The 25,914-nt window shown below is 57.5% G+C and overlaps 2 protein-coding genes across 9 annotated transcripts in view; one reads left to right on the forward strand and one right to left on the reverse strand.

Annotated features, from left to right (window-relative positions):
- KCNAB2 (potassium voltage-gated channel subfamily A regulatory beta subunit 2) overlaps positions 1-12,907 on the reverse strand; it is an 81,089-nt gene extending 68,182 nt beyond the window's left edge. For both annotated transcript variants that reach the window (XM_047726537.1, XM_047726535.1), the window contains exon 1: positions 12,768-12,907. The gene's annotated coding sequence lies outside the window, so the exon portion shown is untranslated. The remainder of the gene's footprint in view (positions 1-12,767) is intronic.
- A 222-nt stretch (positions 12,908-13,129) lies between these two features.
- NPHP4 (nephrocystin 4) overlaps positions 13,130-25,914 on the forward strand; it is a 106,102-nt gene continuing 93,317 nt past the window's right edge. For all 7 annotated transcript variants that reach the window (XR_007126609.1, XR_007126610.1, XR_007126614.1 and 4 more), the window contains exons 1-4: positions 13,130-13,314; positions 14,119-14,185; positions 18,653-18,869; positions 20,060-20,241. Coding sequence is in view for 1 of the 7 variants with exons in the window: in XM_047725783.1 (XP_047581739.1) it covers positions 20,107-20,241 (135 nt within the window). In the remaining 6 variants the exon portion in view is untranslated. The remainder of the gene's footprint in view (positions 13,315-14,118; positions 14,186-18,652; positions 18,870-20,059; positions 20,242-25,914) is intronic.

Genomic DNA, 25,914 nt, shown 5'->3' on the forward strand with positions numbered 1-25,914 from the left:
CTGAGTAGAAAATCTGCAGATCTTAGTGGCTCACCTCCAGGATTCCCTCCTCACTGGTGCAAGGGGGGAATGCTGGGTGAGGGAGCCGCTCCCTCAGGGGTGAGCACGCAGTCCTGGGGGACCCCAGGCAGCATCCTCAGGCTGCAATGAGCTGGGGGTACCCTGTGGCCGCTGCCGCCCCATGTTGTGTCTGCAGTGATGGGAGTACCTGGCTGGCGTGTGGGGTAATCAATGAACCAAGGGGCTTGCCACCTGCCCCGTCTCCCCCCCAGCCCCCTGTGATGGCAAGAGCGTCCCTGGGGGAGAGTCTGGCTTCCCCTGCTCATTCTGGGACATCCAGAAAGCATAAATGCTGTCTCCGCTTGCAAATGACTGACCAGAGTCCTGGCTGAGCCGAGGCAGGAAAACAGAGAGTTCCAGGGATGGGAAGAAAACCAGCAAGCCTGCCCGTGATTGCAGCCGTGATCACTCATCACCGCGTCCCAGGGCCTGACTCAGCAGGCAGAGCAGCTGACACAGGAGGGAGCCGAGGTGGCCCCGCTCCACGCGTGGATGGAGCTGCTCCAAGCTTCCTGGGGAGAGGGGTGGCTTTTAACCACTTACACCCCAGGATGGGAGGAGGACAGATGCCCACATCCTGGTGTTCCCAGATCTGCCATCTCGGAGACAGTCTGTCCACAGGAAGTGGCCACACTGTCTAGTCTTGTACTACCAAGCAGTCCCTGGACACAGGGCCCTCCCCCAGCTGTGGCTGGGGTCTCTCTCTTCCTCTCCAGAGCCCTGCATGTCCCCACCTGCAGTGGGGGGGGGGATTCCCCATGCAGTGACTGGGCAGTGGGCCCACTGGGGAATGGGGGTGCTGCTGTCTTGATGGCTAATTTGGGTTTCTGCAGCAACATGGTAGTGGGGGGTGAGGAGGGAAGGCTGGTCCTGGGCTGTGGGGATGGGAACCGCCTACTCCTGGCGAGCCCCGCACTGGGACGCTCTGGTCATCATGTCCAGCAAGGGCCCCTTCCCCTGTGCTTAGCATGGGGCCTGGCAGAGCTCTGGGTGGCTGTCCACACTCACTGCACACATGCTGGATCCCTGGGTGGTAGCTCTTGCCCTCGCACTTTAGATGTATTTCGGTTGCGGCCCTGGCAGCTGAGGGGACAGATCCCGGTTGCAGGTGCAGAGAGCAATCAGAAGGCTGAGAAGAATGCAGGCCCAGCAGCACGTCCGACAAAGCTGGGCCCCCTCAAGCCTGCAGCACAAACCTGCCCCTGCCAGGGGCGGCACAGGCTAGCATCCCGAGTGCCTCCCGTCCACCCTCCACGGGACACACGCCCTGTCTTACCTGTTCACCCTGTTACCCTCCGGCGAGCTCCCACGCCCTCTCTAGGCTGCTGAGCCACTGCACCGAGACCGGTGGTCGGCTTTCAAGCGCATCGGCAGCTGTGGCTGGGGGAGACCCCACACCCGAGAGCGCAGAGCCCCACTCTGGGTGTAACTGTGGGCCTTTGACACGACACCGCTTACCCCCACTCTGGCATCAGGCTCGGGTGAGAGTCTGCAACCCTTGATGAGTAATCCTTGCCAACGGGATAATAAATGGCTAACCAGAAAGAAAGTCACAGAACCCTCTGGAGGGGGTTCTCTGCGTCGAAACTATCAGTCCCCAGTACTGGAGACTATGACCTCAGATGGTAAAAGGGTCTTTGCAGATGTAATTAATGTAAGGACCCAGTGATGAGGTCACCCTGATTGGTGGGGGTGGAGGGAGAGCCCTGAATCCAGCGACAAGTGTCCTCATAAGTAGAGAAGAAGCTGCTGACAGGGAAGGAAGGGGACGTGAAGGTGGAGGTAGGTGACAGGTCCATAAACCAGAGGACACAGAGGATCGCCAGCCGTACCAGGAACTGGGGGAGAGGCCTGAGTGGGCCAGAGCCTCCAAGGGGAACCAGCCCTGCCCACGCCTTGATTTCAGACTTCTAGCCTCCAGGACTGGGGGAGAGTCCACACGGCTGTTTCTAGCTGCACAGTTGCTGGTGATTTGTTTGGGAGGCGCTAGGGAACGAACGTAGCCGCCTAACCTCTTACACCCTGCAGCGTCAGCGGGCTGGATGGGAGGCAGAGGGTCGGCCTTCTCTCAGGGCAGGAGCCCCTTTACAGGGGGAGGGCGTGGGGGGAGGCTGGAGCCCTGTGTCCCCAGCCCCGGCTTATTCCCATCCCTTGGTGGGGAGGAGGGGGTCTGAGGGCTATTTCTGCAGCTCTCCTGGTATTAGCATCTGTGAGCAGGCTCCTGGGGCTCTCCCTGCTCTCCCGGGGATTGTAAGAACAAATAACAAACGGTTCCAAAGAGGACTGCATCCCAGGGCCGCATGATGGAGGCGTGAAAGATTAATATCTTGCCCATGCAGCCTCACACCAGCAGTCTGAAAGCTAGCTTTACCCCACCCCATCCATTAGAGGCTCTGCTGAATTAAAAAAGCTATGCAGAAGACAGCCACCAGGCACACAGACCTTTGCGATCACAATTAACAGAAAAAAAATTTTTTAAATGAAAATACTCATTGCTGGTGAGGTTGCGATGAAGCTACTCTACTGGGCTGTTGCCACTACTGGGGTCCACGGCACAGTCTTCTGGGCCAACAACTGGGGTAATTCAGGTCCATAGTCCGGGACTCGCAAGTCCTACCTACAAAATGTAGTAGGAGAGCAAACGAACTCAGAGGTATACACACCTCCCTACAGCTGCCCAAGTCCCTAAGGAAATGTAAGTGGATGACAGGGAAACCATGAGATACAATGAGGCCGCTTGTAGTGACTGTTGTTCCGTTCGGGAAAGTGCTGGTGGGTGAGGAACATGGAGAGGACCCATGTCTCTGCCCGCAGAAGCGAAAGCAGCCAGGTGAGTGGGGAGGGGCCCCTCCTCCCTGATCACACTATTCCTGATGCAGGTTCAGTCCCCCTTTGGGTGCAGAGGGCCCGCGGGCACCAGGCATGGGGATCCGACTTCTGCCAGCTCTGCTCCTCACCAATGGAGCTGGAGTATGGGTGGCTAGCTGGGGGCCGGGCTGTACCATCCTGGGGTGGCTAGCTGGGGGCCGGGCTGTACCATCCTGGGGTGGCTAGCTGGGGGCCGGGCTGTACCATCCTGGGGTGGCTAGCTGGGGGCCAGGCTGTGCCATCCTGGGGCTTCCCCTCATGAGGGATGCTGGGGACCCGAGCCCAGGAGAGTGTGCATCTGCCCCACTCGTGAGGCTGGTCTGGGACACGGGATCTGGAGTCCTCTGAGGTCATGGTCTAGCTCTGTCCTCTGGTTGTGTGCCTCTCCACTGCCCCCACCCTGCAAAGCACAGAGGATCCTATTACCTCACATTACCTAATCCTGGGGTGGCCAGAGGATTAAGAGTAAATGCAGGCCAGGTGTTAGCAGGGGCCTGACAAACAGCAGACCTGCTATGGGACAAAGGGCAGCTCTGGTACAAATAATGAGTGACTGCAAGCATCGCAGCTACCATCCTCACCACTGAGCCCATCCCCATCACCGTCATCTCTGCTGTCAGCAGCATCATCCCCACCATCCCCTTCATCACGACCACCACCAGCACCCCCGTCACCACTGTCCTCTTCCCTGTGATCATCACCATCGTCCCCACCCCCATCGTTGTCATCACCGTCATCACTGTTGTCAGCATCATCATCCCCATCATCACTACTACCACTGCCATCCCCGTCACCACTGTCCCTTTCCCCATTATCACAATCATCCCCACCACCATCCCCACTACCACCATCACCACCATCCCCACCATCACCCTCAGCATCATCATCACCACCACCATCATCATCCCCATCACCCCACCCCCATCATCACTACCATTATCATCCCCATCATCACAATGACCACCAGCATCCCTGTCACCACTGTCCCCGTCCCCATCATCACCACCATCCCAACGCCCATCATCATCCCCATCATCACCGCCAGCACCATCATCATCATCACCACCCCCATCCCCACCCCCATCATCATCATCACCATCGCCACCAGCACCACCATCATGCCCACCTCCATCATTACCAGTGTCATCATCATCACCATCTCCCAGCATCCACAGAGGGCCCGCTCCTTCTCACAGCAGGGCAAAGCCTTGCAGCTGTTTGGGCTTTCCCCGGGCGGCTCCCAGCTCTCCTATAGATATGCTCCTGGGACCATGGCCTCCTCTGCCTGCCCCCTGGGGCCACTCAATCTGAATGCCTTGGGACAGTGTCTGCAGTGGGGAGGAATTATCTCTGCATAATGAAACGGCTTGGCTGTGTAAACACGAGTGGCATCCTGGCTGCTGGGCACTGAACTCATGGTCTGTCTGGGGAGCCCGAGGGGCTGCAGGACAGGGGCCAGGCGGCTGGGAGGCTGTGGCCGCTGGCTTGCGATGCCAGTCCGAGGACCACAGTGGTCTCAGCACGCACGCTGAGTCCCCACCTGTGGCCATTTCTGGCTGGGTGCCAGGCTCCAGCAGCTGCCCTGCCCTCTCTGGGGCACTGCCTGCAGTTCCGGGCGTGCCAGAATCGTGCCCTGGACCCGCGGGTGGGGAAGACGCGCTGCGGAGAATCCCCGGGCGGGTAGCCAGCGTGGGGGGATGAAAGCAGGGAGTCTGCGGTGGGGGCGGCCTTTGTCTGCCCCAGGGAGCCCAGGCTTGGTCCCCTGGCTTCACCTGCGGGACCCAGAGCCCATGAGGTGGTGAGTGCAGGTCGGCTCCTCCGAGCAGGGCCGGCAGAAGGGGAGCCCAGAGAGCCGTCCTGGCCAAGGACATGACTTCATGCCTGAGCCTCGCCTCACAAAGAATGTGGGGACTCATCTGGGCGGTGGCATTTACCTCCCTCTGCAGCTGAGCCCGGGGCACGGACGTGGTGAGGGAGCCGGGTGGCAAGGCTGGCCTCCGTCCGATGTGTGGCGTGCTGGCTTCAGAGGGCTGGGCGCACTGAGGAATCCTGGAGACAGCCTGGGCCACGCAAGTGTGCCCGGGGCCTGGGGTGGTGGGGGTAGGGGGTGATGCCCTTTCACCAACACGTACAGGGACACCATCTTTTCCCTGGAGGACCAGACACAGGCTGTCTGGCTCGGGAAGTGGGGAGGCCAGCGCTGAGGACGCGAGAGTCCCCTCCACGATGGGTGCACCCCTCCTCTAAGGACGGTCCTATACGTGGAGCAGGGTGCTAGGGACCGTGGCCCAAGGTTTGGTTTCTGTCCTGATGGCTCCCTGCTCCGGCCATTCTGAGTTGGGTGACTGCGTGCGGTCTGTGGGCTGTGCTTCCACACCCCTTCCCAGCTTGGCAGGGGGCGCCTCTGACTGGGTGGCCGGGAGCTCCGGGTGCATTTCCTACCCTGCTCTGCTTTCTGGGAGAGCCCGCTGCACCGCATGGTTGCTGAGAGCCTGCTTCTGGCGTGTGCGTGTCTGAGGGCTGAGCTGGGGGGATAGAGCAGTGATGAGGCAGATGTGCCCCATCCCCACAGGCACCTGGGCCGGGAGCGACCAGACACCAGCAGCAGTGACCGCTGTGGCGTGCAGGGAGACCTACAGGATGCTGCGGGCGGGGGGGGGGCTCCGGGAGCCAACCCCGGCCGCGGTGGAGTGCAGCTCCTCGACCCCACCCTGCTCTGCCAACAAGGAGGGTCCCTCCTCCAGCCTCAGTTCCTTCTCTAGAAAATGCGGCCGCTGGACTACAGGGCCACAGGGTGACGAGCCTGGGGGGGCTTTCTGGAGGCCCACAGGCCAGAGAAGTGATGCCAAATGCAAGAAAACCCTGATTCGGTCTAAGTGCCTGCTCCCCCCGGGGCTGCTTCAGGGACCGGGGATTCTGTCTGAGCTGGGGTCAGAGGCCCTCTTGTCCCCTCGAAGGGCAGGCAGAAGGGCCCTTTGGCCTGTGATGTCCTTGCTTGCAGAGCGCTGGGTGCAAGCCTGGGACTGCACCTGTTGCCCCCTCCTACTGCCCACACAGGTGGCCACCCAGGGACCCACACGGGCCTCCCGTGGGGCCCAGCCGGCCCTCAGCACCCAGACAGCCCAGCCCGGCAGGTGGCTGGGCCCCTCCAGCAGTTCCCTCTGGTTACCGTGGTTACCAGGCTGCTGGAGTGGGGGGAGAAACCCTCTTTTCCTCAGCCCTCTCAGTGGCACCCTGTGGGCTTTGCCAGAACCTTCTAACCATGGGTGAGGCAGGGAGCGAGGGCCCGGCCTGGCACACTGGCTCTGGGAGTGTGTGTGCTCGGGAAGGCAGTGTGACTCTGGCAGCTGGGGAGCTCGGGGCTCCCCAAGGGATGCACGGGGCTGGGCCCAGGGGCTCGTGGGACCTGGTCAGCTTCCCTCTCCCCAAGCTGCGTGACTGACCCAGGTCAGCCCCACAGAGGAGGCAGGAAACCTCTTGTAAAGATGAGCAGCCCCCCCAGAAGCTTCCTCCTTGGCCCAGAGTCCTTCCCCGAGGCGCCCCGGCACCCCCTGCTGTCTCTGCACTTCCTGCATGCGGTCCTCCCTGCCCGGGGCACTGCCCGGTCCTCCCTCCCTCTGACACTTGCCGTGACCCTGCCGGCTTTGGCCTCCCCTCTTCTCCTGAGCACACGGGATGCATTCACAGGTGCCACCTGCTTGGTCTGCAGGTACTTCTGCTGTGGCCTGAGGATGCACCTCTGTGCTCTGGACCCCACGTCTCCCCTCACCGACCGTGAGCTCATCTGCACCTCCCCGGGGCAGTGAAGGAATGGCTGGGAACCCAGCACGGGCCTCAACTGCACAAAGCCAGGGGTGGCGTCGAGGCCTCCTCCGAGCAGCTCCAGACCCCTGGGCTGCAGCATCAGACCCATGATGCTTGGCGCATCTCATCTGAACAAATCCTTCTGTTAGGACAGTGGGTCCACGTCCCACGTCCCTCCACACCCCGGTGGCCTGAGACCTATCTTTCAGGATGAAGGAAAAGCACAGCAAGGCAGCATTCCCTGGTGCCTCCAAAGGGCCCCAGCCAGTCCCCAGACACCCCCGGCTCCCCTTTTTCAATAGAGTGGGTGTAAACAGGGACGTGTCTGCTGCTGTGGGGAAGTCAACATGTGCCTGTGGCCCTGCAGAAAGGAAGTGCTTTCCGGCTGGGGTTTGCAGTTCCCGTTCTGGGCGTTGTGTGTCCTCTGCAGGAGCAAAGGGACAGAGATGGCTCCAGGCCTCTTGTCTGACACCTGAACACCTCCTGGCCAGGGAGACTAAAAATATCTTTTCACTGAGAGGGAAAGGCAATACCTCCTGGGGGGGTGGGGTGGGGGAGAAGGGCGCTGCAGAGATGGGGGAGGGGGATGCCACAGGATAAGACCAGAGTGACAGCCTGCCCCTCTGCGGAGTCCCAGCTTCCTCGGCACCCCATCACGCACGCGACCAGACCAGCAGCATCCTCAGCCAGACCTCAGTCCCAGAGGACCCAGCAGCCAGTGCCAACAGCATCTTGCCACGCTTGTCGAGATAAAAGCACAAGTAGAGGTTCGAAGGTGAGAAGAGCCTAGCAGGTCATTCCAGTGAAATGCAGGCTTCCTCCGTTCCCCAGAATTGAGGGAACCCCAGTGCAGCCCTTCTCATCAGACCCTCCAGTGATCAAAGCTTCCTCCTGCGCAGCCTTAAGGAGAAGCAGGAGTGGGGAGCTCACCAGTAAACAGAACAAGCTGGGAAGTGTTTCTCAGAGTGCGGTTCCCCCAGACCAGTGCTGGTGGGAGAGGGAGCTCGCCGAGCTGCTCTCCCGGACCCTTGGGAGACTGTTTCTGGGCACCAGTCCCTGTGGTTCTGGTGTGTGCACCCCTGGCTCAGGACTGCCAGGCATGCCTAGGGCCCCAGGACCTCTGGAGCCTCCCTGCTCCCCGCTCAGCAGTCACACTGTAGGCAGAACTGCCGGCGAAGACGGAGTGTCAGAACGTCCCTGTTTGTGCCTTCTAGTCTTTTCCGACTCTCCTCCAACTACAAGGGGTGTGTGTGTGGGGGACTATTTCCAGAGAGGCCCTGCCGCCACAGAGCGTTCAGGATACCAAGACTTCTAGATCCTTCTGCCCTTGGCTGCCCGTGACAGCTTGTGGACATCAGGGCTGGTTTGCTCTGAAAGATCCCGCGGCTACCGAGGAGGGAACGTGAAGACATGCTGTGGTGAAGGGGGGGGGGTGTGCTCAGAGGGTGACTCTGTGGACCCCACTGTGTGGGTCTGCAGGCGTGCAGTGGCCTGAGGTGATGGAGGATGGGGCGAAGCATGTCCCTCCAAGCACTGGGAGGCTCTTCTCTGCAGACCAAAAGCCACAAGACCGTCCTCCCCACCCTCCACAAAGCAGGCGGCTGGGTCTTCCCAGGCGGTCCCCCAAGAACAGGCAGCCCATTCTGGTCCTGACGGGGATCATAAAGTCGCTCAAAAGTCACTGTGCGAGCTTTCTGGGGAGCCCCCCCTGGTCCGGGTAGAGTGAGCACTTGGGCTCAGTCCGTGACTGGAAGTGGAAGGTGAGGGGTTAGAAGACACTGAGTGGGCACCCCCGATGAGCCAGAGACTGTCCCCGGGCTTGGGCTCACATCGTCTCAATTTGCCCCTCCAGAAATAGGGAGGCACCAGAATGAAGCCAGGTGGCTGAGAAGGTGAGAGCAGAAGACGGAGGGAGACGCAGAGCTAACCCCCCACCGCACTCCGTGGGCCAGACTGGTGACCGAGGGCCCTGTGGACCAGACCTGGTGTTAAGAGGAAATGAGGCGCTGCTCATTTGCAGCAGAAACTGGCCTGGTGATGACCAGTTCGCTGATCTGTTTTGAACTCAGGGTGGGGGTCTGAGAAAGGCGTGCCTGGTTTTCAGCCTCCACTTGTGGGAGAGACCCCAACTGAGGCCCAGCAGCCAGGGCCCAAGATGTCCATTGCGGGAGATGCTCTGAGTCTGCAGCATGGGTGTGAAGCTGAGGGAGACTGTCCCCTCTCAGCTCCTTCCCTTGCCCCAGTCCTATTTTATCTGTACCCCACGTGGCATCAAGAGCCAAGGCTGTATGTAAGTGCCCGTGCTGGAGTGAGAAAGGAGTGACGGGCAGCCTGTGAAGAGGGAGGTCAAGGAAGGCGGGGGCCAGGGATGTGGGCCAGGGTTGCAGGGCTCGGCTCTGCTAGGAGGGACCCACCCAAGCCCACACGCATGCCCAAGGTCTCCAGGGTTAAGTACGTGACCATCTGGCAGAGCAGGAAAAGCTTCCTGAGACCCTGTCCTGCAGGGCTACGAGTTAGAAAGCCGGGTGCGTGGCCATGGGGCGCCCTCAGGCTGAGGGCCATGGGGCCCAGAGCTCCTCCAGGGTATACAGGGATGGAAAGGCCAGGAAGAAGACACAGCAGGGGCTCACGCTCACCAGCAGGGAGGCTCTCCCACCTGCCAAGGGCAGGCTGAATGGAAAGCCTAGAGCCACCTCCGCAGCTGACCGCATGGCCAGGTGGGTGATGCTCCCACCTGCCCTGTGTGTGCGCTCTCCTGGGCGAGGCCCTGGTCTCTTTCCCCGCCCTGAGGCGGCTGAGCCAAGAGAGGACTGCCTTTCCTCTCCGCCACCCCCGAGAGAGGGCGTGGAGTGACCAGACAACTGTGCGTGTTGGGCTTCCCTTCATGCAAATGGTGGATTTCCATGTCCCCTGGGAGCCAGGACTGAACCCTGACTGTCCTGTGCATCTGAGATCCATCTGTGAGTGTGTGTGCGGGGATGTCTGGTGTTTCCGGAGCACGGTGGGACAGAGTTGGTACCTGTCTCAGAGTTCTGGCACAGTAGGGACCGAAGGTGTCCTTAGGAGCTTGGGAGTCTCCATCATTCTCTCCACCACTCCGTGCCTCAGTTTCCCCATCCAGGGTACCCAGCCCACCTTGCAGGGTTATAAGGACCCATCATGGAGCAAGGTTTAAAGGGCAAGCCCAGCAAGACCCAAGTCTCTTCTCCCCTTTCATCTTGCCCAGTGTCTTGGCCCCCTGCCATCTTTTTGGTGACATCTCTGGAAACATGGCACCTTTGCTCTGGGGACCTGCCAGGCTGGGCAGGTGGTATCACCAGAATTCTCTGTGCTTGATGGTATCCCCCACTCCCAATGGCTCCCCAGTGATGCAGATACACCCCTGGGCTCCAGTTTCCTCTGTGCATGTCAGCAATGTCTCTAGAGCGGCTTTCCTGAAGGGCAGCCAAACCCGATGGTTGGGCACATGCACAGGGAGCCAGCATCCTCCAGCCATGGGAGTCACAGACGTGACCTGCACTTCCATTAGTGGGATGCAAAGGGTCTATCTGGGATCCACCCCTGCCCCTGAGTGACCTTGGAGAAGTCTCTGCCTCTGGGTTTCCGTGGACTCCTTTGTTTGGGGGGAGATGGCCAAAACCTTTCGCCTCTTTGAGGTGAGAACCCCTGGCTGCTAGGAGAGGGGATGGAGGGAGCACCGTGTCTCTGGCCCTAGACACCATCAGAGACGGTCTTCCCCAAACGCCGCTGGCAGCTGCCATTGTCCTGCCCTGTTATCCAGGGACTCCAGGAAACCACTCTTGGTCTGGGACCTCTGCTGACATGAAGGTCACCGAGACTTTTGTCAAAGACTACGCACGTTCTGCTTTCAGCCAGAGTCCCCGGAAACGAAGCATGTTACACAGGTTCTAGCAGGGAGGGGACCTTCCTTTGCCCCACGCTGCGCTGTCCAGTTGCCATGGGCCCGGGATCAACAAACAGGCTCCCTCCTTCTGAGCCCTCACCGGAAACTGCCAAACAAAACTTGTGCCACTAGCTTCCTCCTGAATCATTTGAGGTTTATAAGATCACTGAAAATGTAAAGGCAAGAAAGCAAGCCAGCCCTGTGGGGTGAGGCCTCTCAAGCTGTCCCATCTAGAGCTCACTTGGCCCTCAGACCCCCAGCGCCCGCGGCCGGCCGTGACCCTTACAAGGGAAGAAGTGGTGCCCAGCTCTCTCCACTTGGAGGCGTGCAATTACTTTGGGGCCCACTTCCTCCCAACCAGGCTCCACATCCAGATCCAAAAGGGCTTTGAGCATGATATTTGGGTTTCCCATTTTTCACGATCCCCATCCCCATGGCCTGGCCGAGTCCTGGGGGTGCTAAGCAGGGTGCCCGGTGTCTGGCAACTGGTAGCGTAGAAAGACACACAAGCAGCTGGACCCGGTTTTATATGGGACCCCCCCCCCCCCAGCTTGCTTGCCAGGCAGGAACGTGTGGTAGCGCACACACCTTCAGTGCCACTGAGGCTGTGTATGGACCTGGAGTGTCTTAAAGGACGCAACCTGGGGAGCCAATGCCCTCTGGGCCCCCGCTGAGACAGCACATGAGCCTGGCTCTGCAGGTGGACATTTTTCCAAGCAATAATCAGGAGGGCAGATGGGGCCCCCCACACACGCGGGTCCCCGAGCCCTGCAATGTGTTAGGAGTGGGAGCTCGCTCTTGGCACTGGAAGGGGGATGGCATTTTTGAGGAGGAGGAGAAGTTGCAGAGAAAGAAGAAATCCTGAAACAACAGACAGTGGGACAGCTGTGGCCTGAACTTGGTGTTCTTACTCCTCGGATGTGCATGTATTAATTTCCATAAATGCTAATAGTCCATTTCCCCAAGAGCTATTACTTATGTCATCTCCCCTTGGATGCGGTTCAACACAGGACAGACAAATGAAAGGAAGAGAAGGCAGCCCCTACTGGCTGCCCCCCCCCCCATCCCTGTCCCCACCAGGCAACTCAGGTCTGTTTCTTAAGGTGGTTGTGGTAACCAACTACTGGGTCAAGACCCCCAGCTTTCAGCCCCACAGCCCAGTCCTGCCACGCCAGGAAGCAAAGAAAGTTACCAACCCCAAAAATGCTGAATCACAAAGTGAGGTTGAGAAGGAAAGTGGGGGTGGGGTGGGGAGGGTGACAGTGGCCAGGAAGGAAGGCAGGAAAGGGTCCTAAGGGGTTTCCCACCTGGAGCCCCCTAGGATGTTCTAGGCAAAGCGCAGTCCCCCATGGGATCCCCCAGTACAAATGCCAGGAGGAGCGGAGCCAGGGTGCGCCTGGGTGGAGGGTGGCAAGGTGGGCAGGTACACAGGCTGCGGCCACTGCAGCAGGAAGAGAGGTGCGGCTGCGGGGTCTCTGCGTCCTGCGGGAGCAGCAGCAGGTAGGGAGGCAGGGAGAGGAGAAGCTGACGATGGGAAAGGGGCCCAGGGACGGGGTTGGGTGGGGTTGGGTGTGTAGGTAGCCAGGGGAACTGGCGCAGGAAGGGAGTGCCAAGGTCCTGGGGATCTGCAAGGTGGAGGGAGAGCGTCCACGGGAGGAGATGTAGGGGCTGGGAGCAGAACGGATGGGAGGATGGGGACAGCGATCAGGAGCGAGAGGCAGGACGAGCCTTCAGGAGCAACAAGGAGGCGAGATGGGGAGGTCGGTGATCAGACGCGCTCGGATGGGGCTGCGCAGAGGCCGGGAGAGGGGATGGGAAGGAGGGATGGGGGGAGGAGAGGCTGCGGGAAGGGGAGGTGGCGGAGATGGGGAAGAATGCGCCGGGACAAGGGGAGGGATGAAGTTTGGGGCAGGGGTCGGGGATGGGAGCTGAAAGGTCGGGCGGGATGGGGGAAGGGAGGTGGTGGAGGAGGAGGTGAGCCGGCTGGAGAGGAGGTGAGGACGGAGGCGGGCGCGGGGACGCGCCGGGGAAGAGGAGATGGAGAATCAGCACGGGCCTCGCGGGTGCCCGCCGCCGCTCTCTCGGCGCACGGCGGTGGACGGCGCGGCCCGCGGGGTACCCCCGCACTTACCTGGGGGGCTCCAGCTCCGAATCCTGTGCCCCGCTCCGGATCTTCCTTCCCGCCTTGCCCCGGCGACTTGAGCGCCCCCGAATCCCGCTCGCTCCGCCAGGTTCCGCCCGCAGCATCTTCACCTCGTGGGACGCCCGGGGCCACGCCTCTGCTAGCTTCTCATTGGTTCGCCTTCACGCCAGTCATATGCCAATTGGCTGAGAGGTCTCCGGCCATGCAAATCAGGACGGGCCCGCCGCCTCGCCGATTGGATAGCGCTGCAGGAGCGGAGCCTCGGGGCTGGGGCTCCGATTGGTCCCCAGGCCCTGCCAACGACGCTGACGTGGGGCGGGTTCCCGGCCCCCGCGCGCGCCGCGCCGCGCCGCCTGCCGAGGCTCCTCCCGCGGTGGCGGCGGGCGGGCGACCCTCGGCCGGTCCTCAGCCGGCTCGGCCTGCGGCTCCGGCGGGTACCGGCCGGCGGGCGGGGCTCTGGGCCCGCGGTGGGGGCGCGTCCCCCACAGCCTGAGCCGCGGCGGCCGGGGCGCGGCCGCGGCGGGCCGTCTCCTAGGTAACGCTGCCGGCGGCGGGCGGAGCCACGCCGGCGGGCGCCGCGGGGGAGGGCGGCCGAGCGGGCCGGGGGCTCCCGGGGCCCGGGGTGGGGGCGCTCCGTGCGGCTCTCCGCGGGGACCGGGGGGCGGCGTCCTTCGCATCCCGGCCCCGGCTTGACGCTCGGTGCGGCCCAGGCTTCCCGAGGGCGTCGGGGGTCCCTGGGGCCCAGCGCGCGCCCTCTGCTGCCTCTCGGCTCAGACTGGCGCGGTGCGCACGGCCCCGGCTCTGGGGAGGCCCCGACGCCGGCCGTCCGCGCTCGGTGTCCCGCAGCGGTGGACCCTGCAGGGTGCCTGTGCCCCGGCCGCGTCCTCGTCTCCGCCGGGGGCTGTCCCCGCCGGCGCGTCCCAGAGCTGCGGCCCAGCGGAGGCGGCGAGACTCCGGGCCTCCTGCGGAGGCTCTGCCCGCCCTGCGGGTCCTGCCTGCCTCGGGCCGCCCTGCCCGCCGTGGCCCCTCTCGCTGACTTCCTGACCGGCCTGGGGCTGGCCGCCTGGGCCCGTCCCGCAGCCCCAATGCCCAGCTCTCCTGCGCGTCCCTTCGGGCCCAGAGGCCCCACCTGTGCGCGTGTCCAGGGCCTGTCTCCGGGGCAGACCGCCGCTCCGGTCTTCAGGGCTGCGCTGCCCGGTGATTGGGACTCGGGGCTCTGCTTCCAGCCCTGCGCCCGTCCCAGCTCAGCGCGGGGTACGCCTCCCGGTCGGTCGCTCGCAGAGCTCGCAGCGCGGCCTCGCTGTGTGCTAACTTAAATCCTGTCTCTGCCTCACCCCAGACACCCTCCAGGGGGCAGGGAGCCCGTCTGCTGAGTTGAGGACGGTTTCTCCAGTGCCTGGCACCTGGTAGGTACGCAAAGAGGATTGCTTGAGTGAGGGCATTCTGGGCAGTGCTTGATGACACCTCCACCCACTCCCGGAAAAGCGTCCCAAAGCTTCTCAGTCTTCGGCATCCCAGCTCTTGTTCTCTGCTTGGAAGGAAGGCCCCCCCCCCCCCACCCCCCGCCTTGCACAGCTCCTCATGGCCCTGGCCCTGCTCCTTCTCCGGGGAACCATTGTTGGTGAGATTTCCTCCTGGCTTCCCTCTTCGGTGCTGGAGTTCCCTGTTCTCTCTGCCTGCTGCCCCCCCCAAAGGAAACAGAATTAGGCTTGTCTCCTTTGTGCAGCTCATACCCGCTCCCTTGTCTTTCCTCCACTGGATTTTTAGCTTCTTAAAGACCTGGTGTTTGGCGGCAGTCTCCATCATTGTAGGCACTGGAACAGAAGCGGTGTGCCGAGCAGGGCCCCCTGGGAGACCTCACAGTCCCACCCATCCTGTAGATGGGACACAGAGGCAGGGAGGGCAACAGACTCGCTGAAGTCTGAGGACAGTGGGGGTTAGCCGGGGCTCCTCAGCCCATGTCCCACTGCAGGCTCCAGGGCCTCCTGGCTTTGATCGTAGTGGCTTTGAGGTCGGTCATGACCAGCCGTGTGGCTTTGGCCTGGCCCTTTAACCCGAGCGTCACTGACCTTGTCTGTGATACTCATCTACACAGTTGTTGGAATAATACCCATGAAAAGGTCTGTGTGCACCTGGCTCACAGTAGGGCTGTGAAAGCTGGTGCATTTTCTGGTGTCATTTCTGCCCTGGAGAACCCTTTCTGTGGGCTCAAAGCGGGGAGCCCTCCCTGTTTTCTCTTCATCGTTCATCTAGCTCCAAAAGTCCTTCTGTCTTCCCTCCATAGCATTCTTAAGTCCTGCACAGTGTAATTTAATTATATACTTAATCATTAAAAGATTTTCGCTGAGGACCTAGCCTTGACCTCACTGAGCTCAGTCTTGCAGGACAATAGCAGCGTAGTGACTTTCTGTGACAGGATCCCTTGTTGGGGAGCAACTGGTGGGGGATGGGAGTGCTCACCCTGAGGAAGGGGCATCTGCTCTGTGTCCTAGAGGATGAGTGGGAATTTTCTAGGGGGACATGTATGTGCCGAGGGGAACCGAGAGGTCGTGGTGTCCAGGAGGAATTGTAGCTGGGGCAGAGTGGGGTCAGAGTGGCTGGAGAGGGAAGGAGGGTCAGGTGGCAGTCAGGTGGGGGTTGGGAGAAAGTGCTCTGTGCCCACCTGTCTCCCATTCCCAAGAGCCTGTGTCTCAGGTGCCCTCTCCCTCCATCGCCCACCTGGACTGTTGCTGCCTTCCTCCACGTGCCTGGCTCACTATTTTGGTTGGGTGGCTCTCCCTTTTGGAAAGGATGCCTTCCCTCCCGGTGTGCGTCCTACTGGTACAGCCTAGGGCCGTCCCGGGGATGTGTTTCCTCTGCCAGGTGGACCGGCACGGAAGAAGTGTTCTTCAGCATCTGCTGGCTATGTGTGGTAGTCAGGGGGGAGGGGAAGGAGGTGCTGGGTGAGGAATCTGGGGCAAGCGAGCAAAGTCTGGAACGGCCTGCAAAGGAGACAAGTCCTCCCACTGGGGGAGCACCATGGGCAGCGTGCAGAGGCACCTTCTGAAGGTGATGCTTTGCCGCAGGGCTCCCGAGACATGAAGGGCTTCTACACAGGAAGGTTTTTTTTTTTTATTTTTTTAATTATTTGAGAGAGAGTGTGTGAACGAGAGAGCATAAGCAGGGGGAGCAGCAGAGAGAGGGAGAAGTAGGCTCCCACTGAGCAGGGAGCCTGATGTGGGGCTCGATCTCAGGACCTGGGGATCATGACTTGCACAGAAGGCAGACACTTCACCGACTGCCTCACCCAGGCACCCCAGGAAGTTTCAGTCCTTAATGGCACTCACTTTGTATGAATTAACCTCTCCATTTTACAGTGAAAGTTAATAGGAAAACACTATTTCTCTTAAAAATGCTTGGGAGTCAACTTTATTGAAACCTCAATTTGATTTTATGAAAATTTATTGAGTTCTGATGGTGAGCCAGTGCCAAGGACACAGGAACGTAGATCCCCTTACGCAAGTGGTTGGCCAGTGGGCAGGTCCGTACGGGAGAGGTGGCAAGTGCTGTGACCACAGGAAGCACAGGGAGCGGGTGGGCCCAGCAGCTGGCCCCTGGAGCCTCCAAGATGCTCTCCTGGGCAGGGGGCCCTCCTGCCGGGTATCAGGTCTCTGCTGCTTACAAGTGGTAGCAGTGTGAGTGTCTTGTGGCTTTTGTAACAACACCGCAAACTGGGTGGCTCAAAGCCCAGATTTATCCTCTTTCTGTTCTGGAGGGTCAGAAGCCCAAAATCAGTATCCCTGGGCTAAAGTCAAGGTGTGGGAGGGCCGTGTTCCTTCTGAAGGCTCTGGGGGAGAATCTGTTTCCTTGCCTTTTCTAGCCGGTCCTTGGCTTGTGGCCCCTCCCTCCTGCACTTCGTCTGCTTGGCGGTCACCCAACCTTTTCTCTGACCCTCTTGCCTCCCTCTTACAAGGACCCTGTGACTACCTCAGGCCCATCTATGTAAATCAGGCTATTTTCCCCCACCTTAAGGTCCTTCACTTAATCATGCTTCCATAGGCCCTTATGCCACGTGAGGTCCCACATTCACAGGTTCTGGGGATTAGGACGTAGACGTCTTTGGGGCCGTTACTTAGCCAGCACGGAAAGCCTCCAAGGGCTTTTCTTGGCTCTCGCAGCTCTGCTCCGATGGGAGTGGCGGCTGCCTTCCATCAGGCTGTCTCCGCCTAGAGGTCTGGGTTCTGTTGGCAGGGCTCCACACCCCGGTCGCCACCAGTCTCCCCTGGGCTGGCTTTGACTTCAGGCTCTCCTTGGAGTGGCAGGGTAGCCCCTGGGGTTTCGGGCTGGCCTGGGCAGCTCCTGTCCTCCCAGCAGAGACGGCCTCTCCAGAGGGAACTGTGGCTGGACTCCCGGGGACGACGATGATTGGCACAGTGCGGGTCACATGTTCATCACCAAGTGCCCTGCCCCAGATTGTGGGCAGACTTCCCACGCGTGGGTTTGTGGGGGGGGTCGTTCCTTCAAACAAAGTTATCTAGGGGCTGCCTGGGTGTTCAGTGGGTTAAGCCTCTTGCCTTCAGCTCAGGTCATGATCTCAGGGTCCTGGGATCGAGTCCTGCATCGGGCTCTCTGCTGGGCGGGGTGCCTGCTTCCTCCCCGCCCCCCCTCCCTCTCTGCCTACTTGTGATCTCTCTCTGTCAAATAAATAAAATCTTAAAAAACCCCCCAAAAACACAAAGTTATCGAGCTGATAAAAGCAACAAAAAAGGAACGAAAAAGCAACGCATGTGTGCGTCAGTGCTCACGTGGTGACGGTCCTGGTCTGGATCCTGCAGTGTAGGCCCACCTGCAGGGGCTGGGGGCGGGGGGCGCTCCAGTGGGGGCAGGGCTCTGTGCTTGGGCCACCTGGATGTGGTGGAGCTTTCCAGGCCAATCAAGCCCATGTTCTGGGGCTCCCTCTGCTCCCCACACAGCCTGCAAAGGCAGAGGGTCCTGTTAGAAGAGCCTTTTTCAGCCTCTGTGGTCTCCTACCCCTTTACACTTTAAAAAGGTGCGGAGGACTCCAAAGACCTTTTGTTTAGACTTCAGTTATGTTTGCCAGTATTTGCTGTTTTGGAAACGAAGACTGAGAAACATTAGCAAGGTTGCTGCTCACGTGGGGATAACAATAGACCTGTTACATGTTGGCGTAAAATGTTCTTTTTATGAAGACCTACTGTTCTGCCCAGCAGAACAAAAAAATTAGCAGGAAGAGGGCTGGTTTTACATTTTTGCAAGTTTCTGTAGCGTCTGGCATAGTAGACGGCTGGGTCTCATATAGGCTTATTTTTTTTTTTTTTTCAAGATTTATTTATTTATTTGAGAGAGAGTTCACAAGCTTGGCGGGGAGGAGCCGAGGGTGGGGGAGAGAGTGAGAGAGAGAAACAGAGAATCCCAAGCACACTCCCCGCTGAGTGCAGAGCCTGACTTGGGGCTCGATCCCGTGACCCTGAGATCAAGACCCGAGCCAAAACCAAGAGTCAGAAGCTGAACTGATGGAACCACCCAGGCACCCTGAGGCTTGTCTCTCATCTGTTGACAAAGTTGTGTGGTTGACGTATTTGAAAGAAACTCAGTGTCACCCCGAGAAGGGAAGAGTGTCCTAGAGAACTGTGGATGTTCTCCTGCCGTACCTCACCCACACGCCACCGTGGTGGTTTCTTAAAGGTCCGTGCGGTGTGGGCTTGGGCACCCTGCCAGGGAATGTGCCCTGGTTAGCGTCCTTCAGTCTGTCCTGCACTGTGGCTGGATCTTTCGCTCACATGGGCCTCTCCCTCATGGTGCATCACTCGCCTGGAAAACGCTGTCTCTGAGGCGTGTGGACCTTCCGGATTCTTACACATTTAATCCTGCAGTCTCAGCAGGTGAAATTGTCGCCGTCCCCATCCATCGCCTGGCACGTTTTTAAGGAGGAGGAAGCTGTCAGGTTCGCAGCAGAGGATACAGAGTGTCCCAGTTCTGAGTTTGCCCGCAAGCCCCATTCTTAGTACCCGTTTTCCTGGAAGTGACAGACTCATTCAGTTGATGTTTGAGAGACCATCTGCGAAGTGCCTGACTTTGGGAATAAGCCTGGTCCGTCCCTCAGTGGCTCTTTTAGTAAAGGTTACGGTGTCGCTGGCCAGCGGGGGATGTGCGCCAGGGACGCTCGTGGCAGCCGTGTGTGCTGTGTTCTTCCCTTGTCCCAGAGTGACAAGGGTCAGGATGTAATACAACGGGCTCATGGGGGCCCGGCTGCTGCACCCATGCTTGCCTTTGCTCCATGGGTGCAAATGCCCGTGCACTGAGAAAGACAAAGCGCATCTATTATGAAAATAGCTTTCACCTTGTGGAGCCCTGGACAAGCCCAGGGAGCTGCAGGGGCTGGGGATCCCATTTAAGGAGCCACTGTCTTGGGAGATGAAGTCTCCCTATCTTGTGTGTCGTTTTAGTGCACAGAATTCAGGTTCTTATCAAATCCCAGAGCTTAAGATTCAGGGTCCGCTGACAAGAGACCAGAGAACAGGGAAGGTCCCGATCTCTGGCTGGCTGGAAGGTGGATGATATCCTTAGTGAGCCAGGCCACCCAGAAGCCCACAACATGCAAAATCTGTCCCAAACTGGCTTTGGCAACAAAAGGCTGTTTGTGTGGCGGAGCCGTCCCGGTGGCTTCAGGGTGTCCTTGAGTCAGGGCTCCGTTTGTGGCACCTAGACTCACTGGCCCTTGCTTTGCTTTGGCTCTGCTTGCTTTCTTCCTGTGGGTCTCAAGGAAACTGCTCCTACGATGGCTCCTGACAGCTCCATATTGATGACCTTTCTACCCTGAGGGCTGCAGAGAAGAATATTTCCTTCTCTCTGCAGAGCCAGTGGAAACTGTGAGATGTGCATCTCCTTGGCTCTGACTGGGTCATGCTTCCAGGTCCCTTCTACAATGATGGCCCTAGTTCCCAAGGCCTGGCACTGTTGTGTAGTGCTCAGCCTTCACAACTGTACAGAGCAGAGCAGCCTTGCATGTGCCTATCTCTCTGCCAGTTAATGAGGCCGGTATAGTCTTGCTGTAGTTGGTTCCTGAGAGCAGGGACAGAGGGGATCTGGAGCCAGAGGGGCGTGTTTGCCAGGAGAGGGCAGCAAAGGTCCTAGTCTGTTGCACTGGGGTTTGGAGGGTGGAATTGCAAAGTGTGGGTTTTCTGTTGGAGGTTCCTCTGAGAGGCAGGGGGAGGTAGGAACCTTCCAGGATCACTCTGAGCGTTCTGGCCTTTATAACTCTTTTATTTATTTGAACACAGATTGTGCAGGTAATCCTGGAGGCCCAGGAGACCCTCAAACTGGCAGAATGAATGACTGGCTCAGGATTTTTGATCAAAACGTGCTGGTCCCTCCCCACCCACAGAGAGCACGCCAGCCTTTAAAGGAATCAACAGCGTTTCAGTGTGTCCTGAGGTGGCTTGATGGGCCACTGATGAAGCAGGTAAAGGAATTTGCTGTTTATTGTCCTGTGCCTGTTGCCACTGCTCTCAGCTGAGGGGGTATTGATTTTCGCTTACTCGAGTCCTGCCACTGCACCCATTACCTCGGGCCTCGGCAGTATCTGGACACAAAGTGGCTCGTCAGCACAGAGAACACGTGATTCAGCGACTCGGTCAGCACTTCCGACACTGGTTAAGGTTTCTCTCTGCCCACAGTAGAGCCATTTTAAAACCCAGGTGATCGGATTTCCTGTGTCGTTTCTGAGCAAGGTTTGCAGGAGGTGGGCCCCTGCCTGACTCGACATGGCCTGCTCGCAGCCTGGCGGCTGGACGTGCGGGGGCAGAGCTCTGGGTATATCCTGGTGGAAGCCATGTGCCTGGAGGTCTCATAGCCTTGGGCACACTCAGGCCCTTGCTCTGGGGCTCTGTGTCCGTCTGTGTCCGTCAGGGGCAGGGGAGCTGCTGGATAAGCTGGTGCTTCTGCGCTGCCCATAGAGCACCCACGTCACTGGATGGTTTTAGGGAGACCCAGTGGGATGCCTGAGAAGGAGCCAGACCTGCCAATGGGAACATAACTCGGTTAAGGGTTTGGCCTGGCCAGGTCATGTCCTCCCCTGCGGATGGTAGTGCGGTTCTTGGTGTGTTCATGGTCATTGGGGTGGTGGATCTATAAGGGCTCACTTTTAGGAAACCCCTCACGCCCCACAGTGTTCACTTCCAAGCCCCCCAGTGCAGGGCCTGCCGCGTGTTGGCACCGTGTTCGCCCTGTGGCGGCCGCTGCTCCTCCTGCTTTACCGTCCGGCACTTTCCCACTCAGCCCAGAGGCATCATGCCCGCACTTCACAGCAGAAGAGAGTCTGAGAGGGGCAGCCGGTGGCGTCGGGTGCCCTGCTCTGGGCGGCCAGCTGGGCTCCGGCCCCGGGCAGACAGCACCAGCGGCCTCCCTGCCGTGGAGTAGCTCACAGCATAGTGGATGGCACCGTCCTCTCCCCTAGGAATTTTAGGAAGGAAATTTTATTTATTGTCCCATTTAATTTCATTTGTTTGTTTGCATTTAGTTCTGAAAAGATAATTATCATTGTTCGAAATTCACTAGGGTATGTGAGGAAAGTGTATCATTCCACGGAGTCCCTATGGCAGCCGTGTCCCTTGCTAGACATAGCCAATGTGACCTCTTTTTTGGTGTAATTTTCCAGAAACTCTAAGCAAATACAGCAGATAAATATACCTGTATTATCTTGCTTAAAAGAAAAATATTCGCAGGCGTATGTTTTGTAGACTGTTCATGTCATGGCACAAGGAATTTCACTCTCTCTTTCGACATCGTAGTGTTTCTCTGTCTGGATGAGCTGGCACTGATTGATCCACAGGCTGACTGGGGAGCACAGACTTTATTCTGGTCATTTGCTCTCCCAGACGCTGCCGCAGTGATGAACCTCACTTACACATACGTACACGTGTGTCTGGCATCATTCCTACAAGGGGACTACCTGACTCGGAGTTACGTGTTAGAAGTTACTGTTTCAGACCCGATTATCGTTGTTTATAAGAAAGCGCGCTTTAAACAGAAAGACAGGAACTGTACGTGGGAAGGTAAGAGGATGGAGGAAAGGTAGGCCACGTAAGCCCAGTGAGAAGCCTCTGTGCTGCGCTGACGTCTGACAAAGTCGGTTTCGCGGTGAGGGGTATTAGCAGACATAGAGCGGCGTTTCCTAGCGGTGACGGCCGTCGGGAAGGCAAGTGTGCATGCAGCACCGCTGTTGAGGCCTGCGAGACCACCCCCGGTTCAGTGACTCGTGGGGACGACTCACAGGACTCCACGCAGAATCAGTCTCACAGGAAAGAGTTACTACAGCGAAAGGACGCAGAGTAGGATCAGTCCCTGGAAAGGGGTATGGGGGGACGGGGGCGGGATAGGCATGTGCTTCAGGGGTCCTCTGCCAGGGGGACCCCACAAGACACATTCAGTTCCCCCAGCAGAGTTGGGACAACACGTGTGAAATGTTCCCGCCAAGCAAGCTCATTAGAGACTCAGTGGCCATGGGGTTTTGAGGACTGCTCAGGAGGCTGTCGTCTGCCTAGCATGTTCCCAAACTCCAGACTCCCAGCAAGAAAGCAGCTGGTGAGCACAAACCACTTTGTACAGTTTTGGCGCAGGGTGCCATTGTCAGTAGGGTGATGGAAAACTTCCTGAACACTAAGCACAGTCTCCAGCCGAGGGACAGCCTTGTACACTGGCCTTTCAAAGTGTCACAGTCGGGCCAGCTGTGATCGCTCTTTTGCGCACAGCCCCCAGTAACACAGCTTCCAAACTCGGGAAGCAGAACTGTGTAGAGCAAAAGGGAGCTCCATTCAGATTCACCATTGCATTGGAGACTTTCAGCCCTCCTCTCTCAATGATTGATAGAACAAATAAACCGAAAACCCATAAGGGTTTGGAAGATCTAAACACCATCCACCACCTTGACTCGACAGTCATCTCTAAAACACTATAACCAACACATAGAATGCATGCTCTTCTCAGGTGCATGTGGAGCATTCCCCAAGACAGACCGTGCTGGGCCATGAAAGTAAGTCTTAGTGGGTTCAAAAAGATTGTAATTTATGAGTGTGTATGTATGTGTATATGTACTTATATGTGTATACTTATGTATTTATATATAAATATGTATTTGTTTATTTGTATGGTATTAGAAATCAACCTAGATACCCAGAAAATCCTCAAATAGCAGGAAATTAAACAACACACTACCAACTAACTCATGGGCCAAAGAAGACTTCAAAGAGAAGTTAGAAAATAATTTGAACTGAGTAATGGAAGAACGTACCAAAATTTATGAGATGCAAGTAATTTAGTCCTTAGAGGGAAACTTAAAGCTTTATAGGACTGTAAGAGGAGAAGAAAGGTATAAAATCAGTGACCGCTGTGTCCTCCCTAAGAATCTACATGGAAAGAACAAGTTAAACCCAAAGAGAATAGAAGAAGGAAGTGGTAGATTTCTGCCCATTTAGCAGAAATCAGTAAAGAAAGCGCAAATAATAGAGAAAATCAGCAAAGCTAAAAGTTGATTCTTTGAAAAGATTAATAAGGTTGATTAACTTCTCCAAGACTGATCATGCAAACAGAGTGAGAAAACACGGGTTGCCAATATGAGGAAGGAAAGAAGGAACATTTGTGTATATCCTACAGATGTTAAGAAGATAGTTGGGGGATATGATGAATAATTTGTGTGCCAAAAAGTTCGATAACTTAGTTGAAATGGGGAAATTTTTTGAAAAGCACAACTTACCAAAAGTGACACTAATAGAAATGGAAAAGAGAAAAAGTCCTGTGTTAATTAAAGAAATGGACTTCATAATTAAATAGCTTCCTACAGAGAAACTCCAGACTTAGATGACTTCATTGTTGGGTTCTATGAAGTATCAAAGGAAGAAATAATAGGAATTTTAGGTAAACTCTTTCAGAAAACAGGAGGAGAGAATGCTTCCCAGCTCTTTTTTTGAGGCTGCCATAACCAGTATCCAGGTCAGGAAAGGGCCTCATAGGAAAAGTACATACTACTGTGCCTCGTGAATATTAATATAAAAATCCTTAAAATATTAGGACATCACATCTAGTGATAGACATCACGGATAGCACCTCATGGTCAGGCGGGGTTTAACACAGGAACCCAGAGTTTTACAGGGTTTGTAGCTGACTCTTGAACAACGTGGAAGTTAGGGCACTGTCAAATCCACATGTAACTTTTGAATCCCCCCAAACTTAACAGTAACAGCCTGCTGTTGGCCAGAAGCCTGCTCGAGAACGTAGACGGTTGATGGACACGTGCTTTGTGTGCTATGTGTATTGTAGCCTGTGTTCTTACAGTAGAGTCAGCGAGAGGGAAGAAAATTCTATTAAGAGTATCGCAAGGAAGTGAAAACACATCTTTCGTCTTGTACTGTGTTCATCAGAACCAGACCAAACCAAGCCGCATGTAAGTGGACCTTCATGGTTCAAACCTGCACTGTTCTAGGGTCCGCTGTACCTACAAGGACCAGTGAAAAGTTAACATTTAAAAGAAGACCAAGTAGGGGAAAAAAAAAGACCAAGTAGGAAACATATGAAACAAGTGTAGTCTTACAAAATTGGTATGATTTTAGTTATTTTGAGAATGGACAGCTTTAGATGATAGCCAACACCCCTGTGAAAGGAATTGGCTAAAAATATTACCTGCTTTTGAACGCAGGACATTAATAATTTTCGTATGTCTTTTTGGCTGTCCCATTTCTCATTTTCACTGAGTTGAATCTTTACCATGAATATTGATCGCACTTCTTCGCTTTGGAAAGTCTATTCCAGCCCAGTTTGGTGTTTCCTGGCGACCATTGTATGGTTGGAGCTGTGTGGGGGACACGCATGACTGTCCCATATTCGGTCTTCACACGGCAACAGAGACCATTTAGAAACTTACCTGAATAGAAATGGGTACAAAGTAGCGTCAAGATGGAGGGGTGGTTAGGGTCTGGAGTTCTGGGAAGAAGTCTAGGTCAGTAAGAAAGTTTTGGAACTTAGCAGGTCCTGGCCAGTATTTACCTCTCTGAGAGCATAGTGAGAAGCAGGAGCAGGGGGAGGAGGAGGGGGCCGGGGTGTGTGGAAGAGGAGGAGGCAGGGAGGAGGAGGAGGAGGAGGGAGAGGGGGAGAAGGGGAAGGAGAGAAGAGGAGGGAAGAGGGAGGAGAGGGAGGAGGGAGAGGGGGAGAAAGGGGAGGAGAGAGGAGGAGGAAGAGGAGGGAAGAGGGAGGAGAGAATAGAGAAGAGGAGGCAGGGAGGAGGAGGAGGAGGGGAGGAGGAAGAGGAGGAGGAGAGAGGAGGAGGGAAGCGGGGAGGAAGAATGGGGATGAGGAGGAGGAGGAGAAAGTAGCCGGTGGAAGCTCCCTGGGGAGGGCCAGCAGTGAGGGGAGGCCTAGGACCAGGCCCCTCGACTGTGAGTTCACCGAGTACCCACATGGGTCAAGTCTGGTTCTGGGCCCTGAGGATGGAGCAGGGAGAGTGTCCTGGGCTCTCATTCCCCGAGAGCTCAGAGATCTGGAGGAACCCTGGGGATATGGAAAGCAGGGTCAGAGGATGGGAGGGGCTTCTAGATGGTCGAGGAAGGCAGGGGAGGGAGCATAGGCAGGAGAGGGTCCTGAGAAGAAGTAGACTAGGAGGGTTTGGGTGGAGAGGAAGCCTGTGTGTGAAGGCGTGCGTGTGTGTGTGTGTAGGCCCCCCGCAGCTCCATGACTGAAACTGAGGCCTCCTCCAGGTCTGTCGGCCGTCTTCCTGCCTCCATACCAACACCACCTAGCTCCCAGCAGCCCCAGACAGACAGCAGGCTGTCATCCTTTCCTAGGGACGTGGGACTTGCAGCACTAGACCTGGGCAAGGCCTGGGCACTCCGAAGTGGCCAGCCACCCCGTCCCTCCTGCTTTGTCCCTCCCCTCCCCCATCCAGCCCATCAGCCGCCCCCCCCACCTCCTTGGGCTGGCTGGAGGGGGTGTACAGCACCCACCCCGGGGACTTGTGAGAGGCTCCCCCGCTGACTTATGGGGCATGTCCGGCCCCTCCCTCTTCCCCTCCCAGTTGCTACAGTCACACTGACGGGTGTGGGATTTTGCTTCTGTTCAGGGCCCCATGAGGGTCATAGGGAGAGAACAG

Source organism: Lutra lutra, chromosome 4 (genome assembly GCF_902655055.1).
Source record: "Lutra lutra chromosome 4, mLutLut1.2, whole genome shotgun sequence".
Lineage (NCBI taxonomy): Eukaryota > Metazoa > Chordata > Mammalia > Carnivora > Mustelidae > Lutra > Lutra lutra.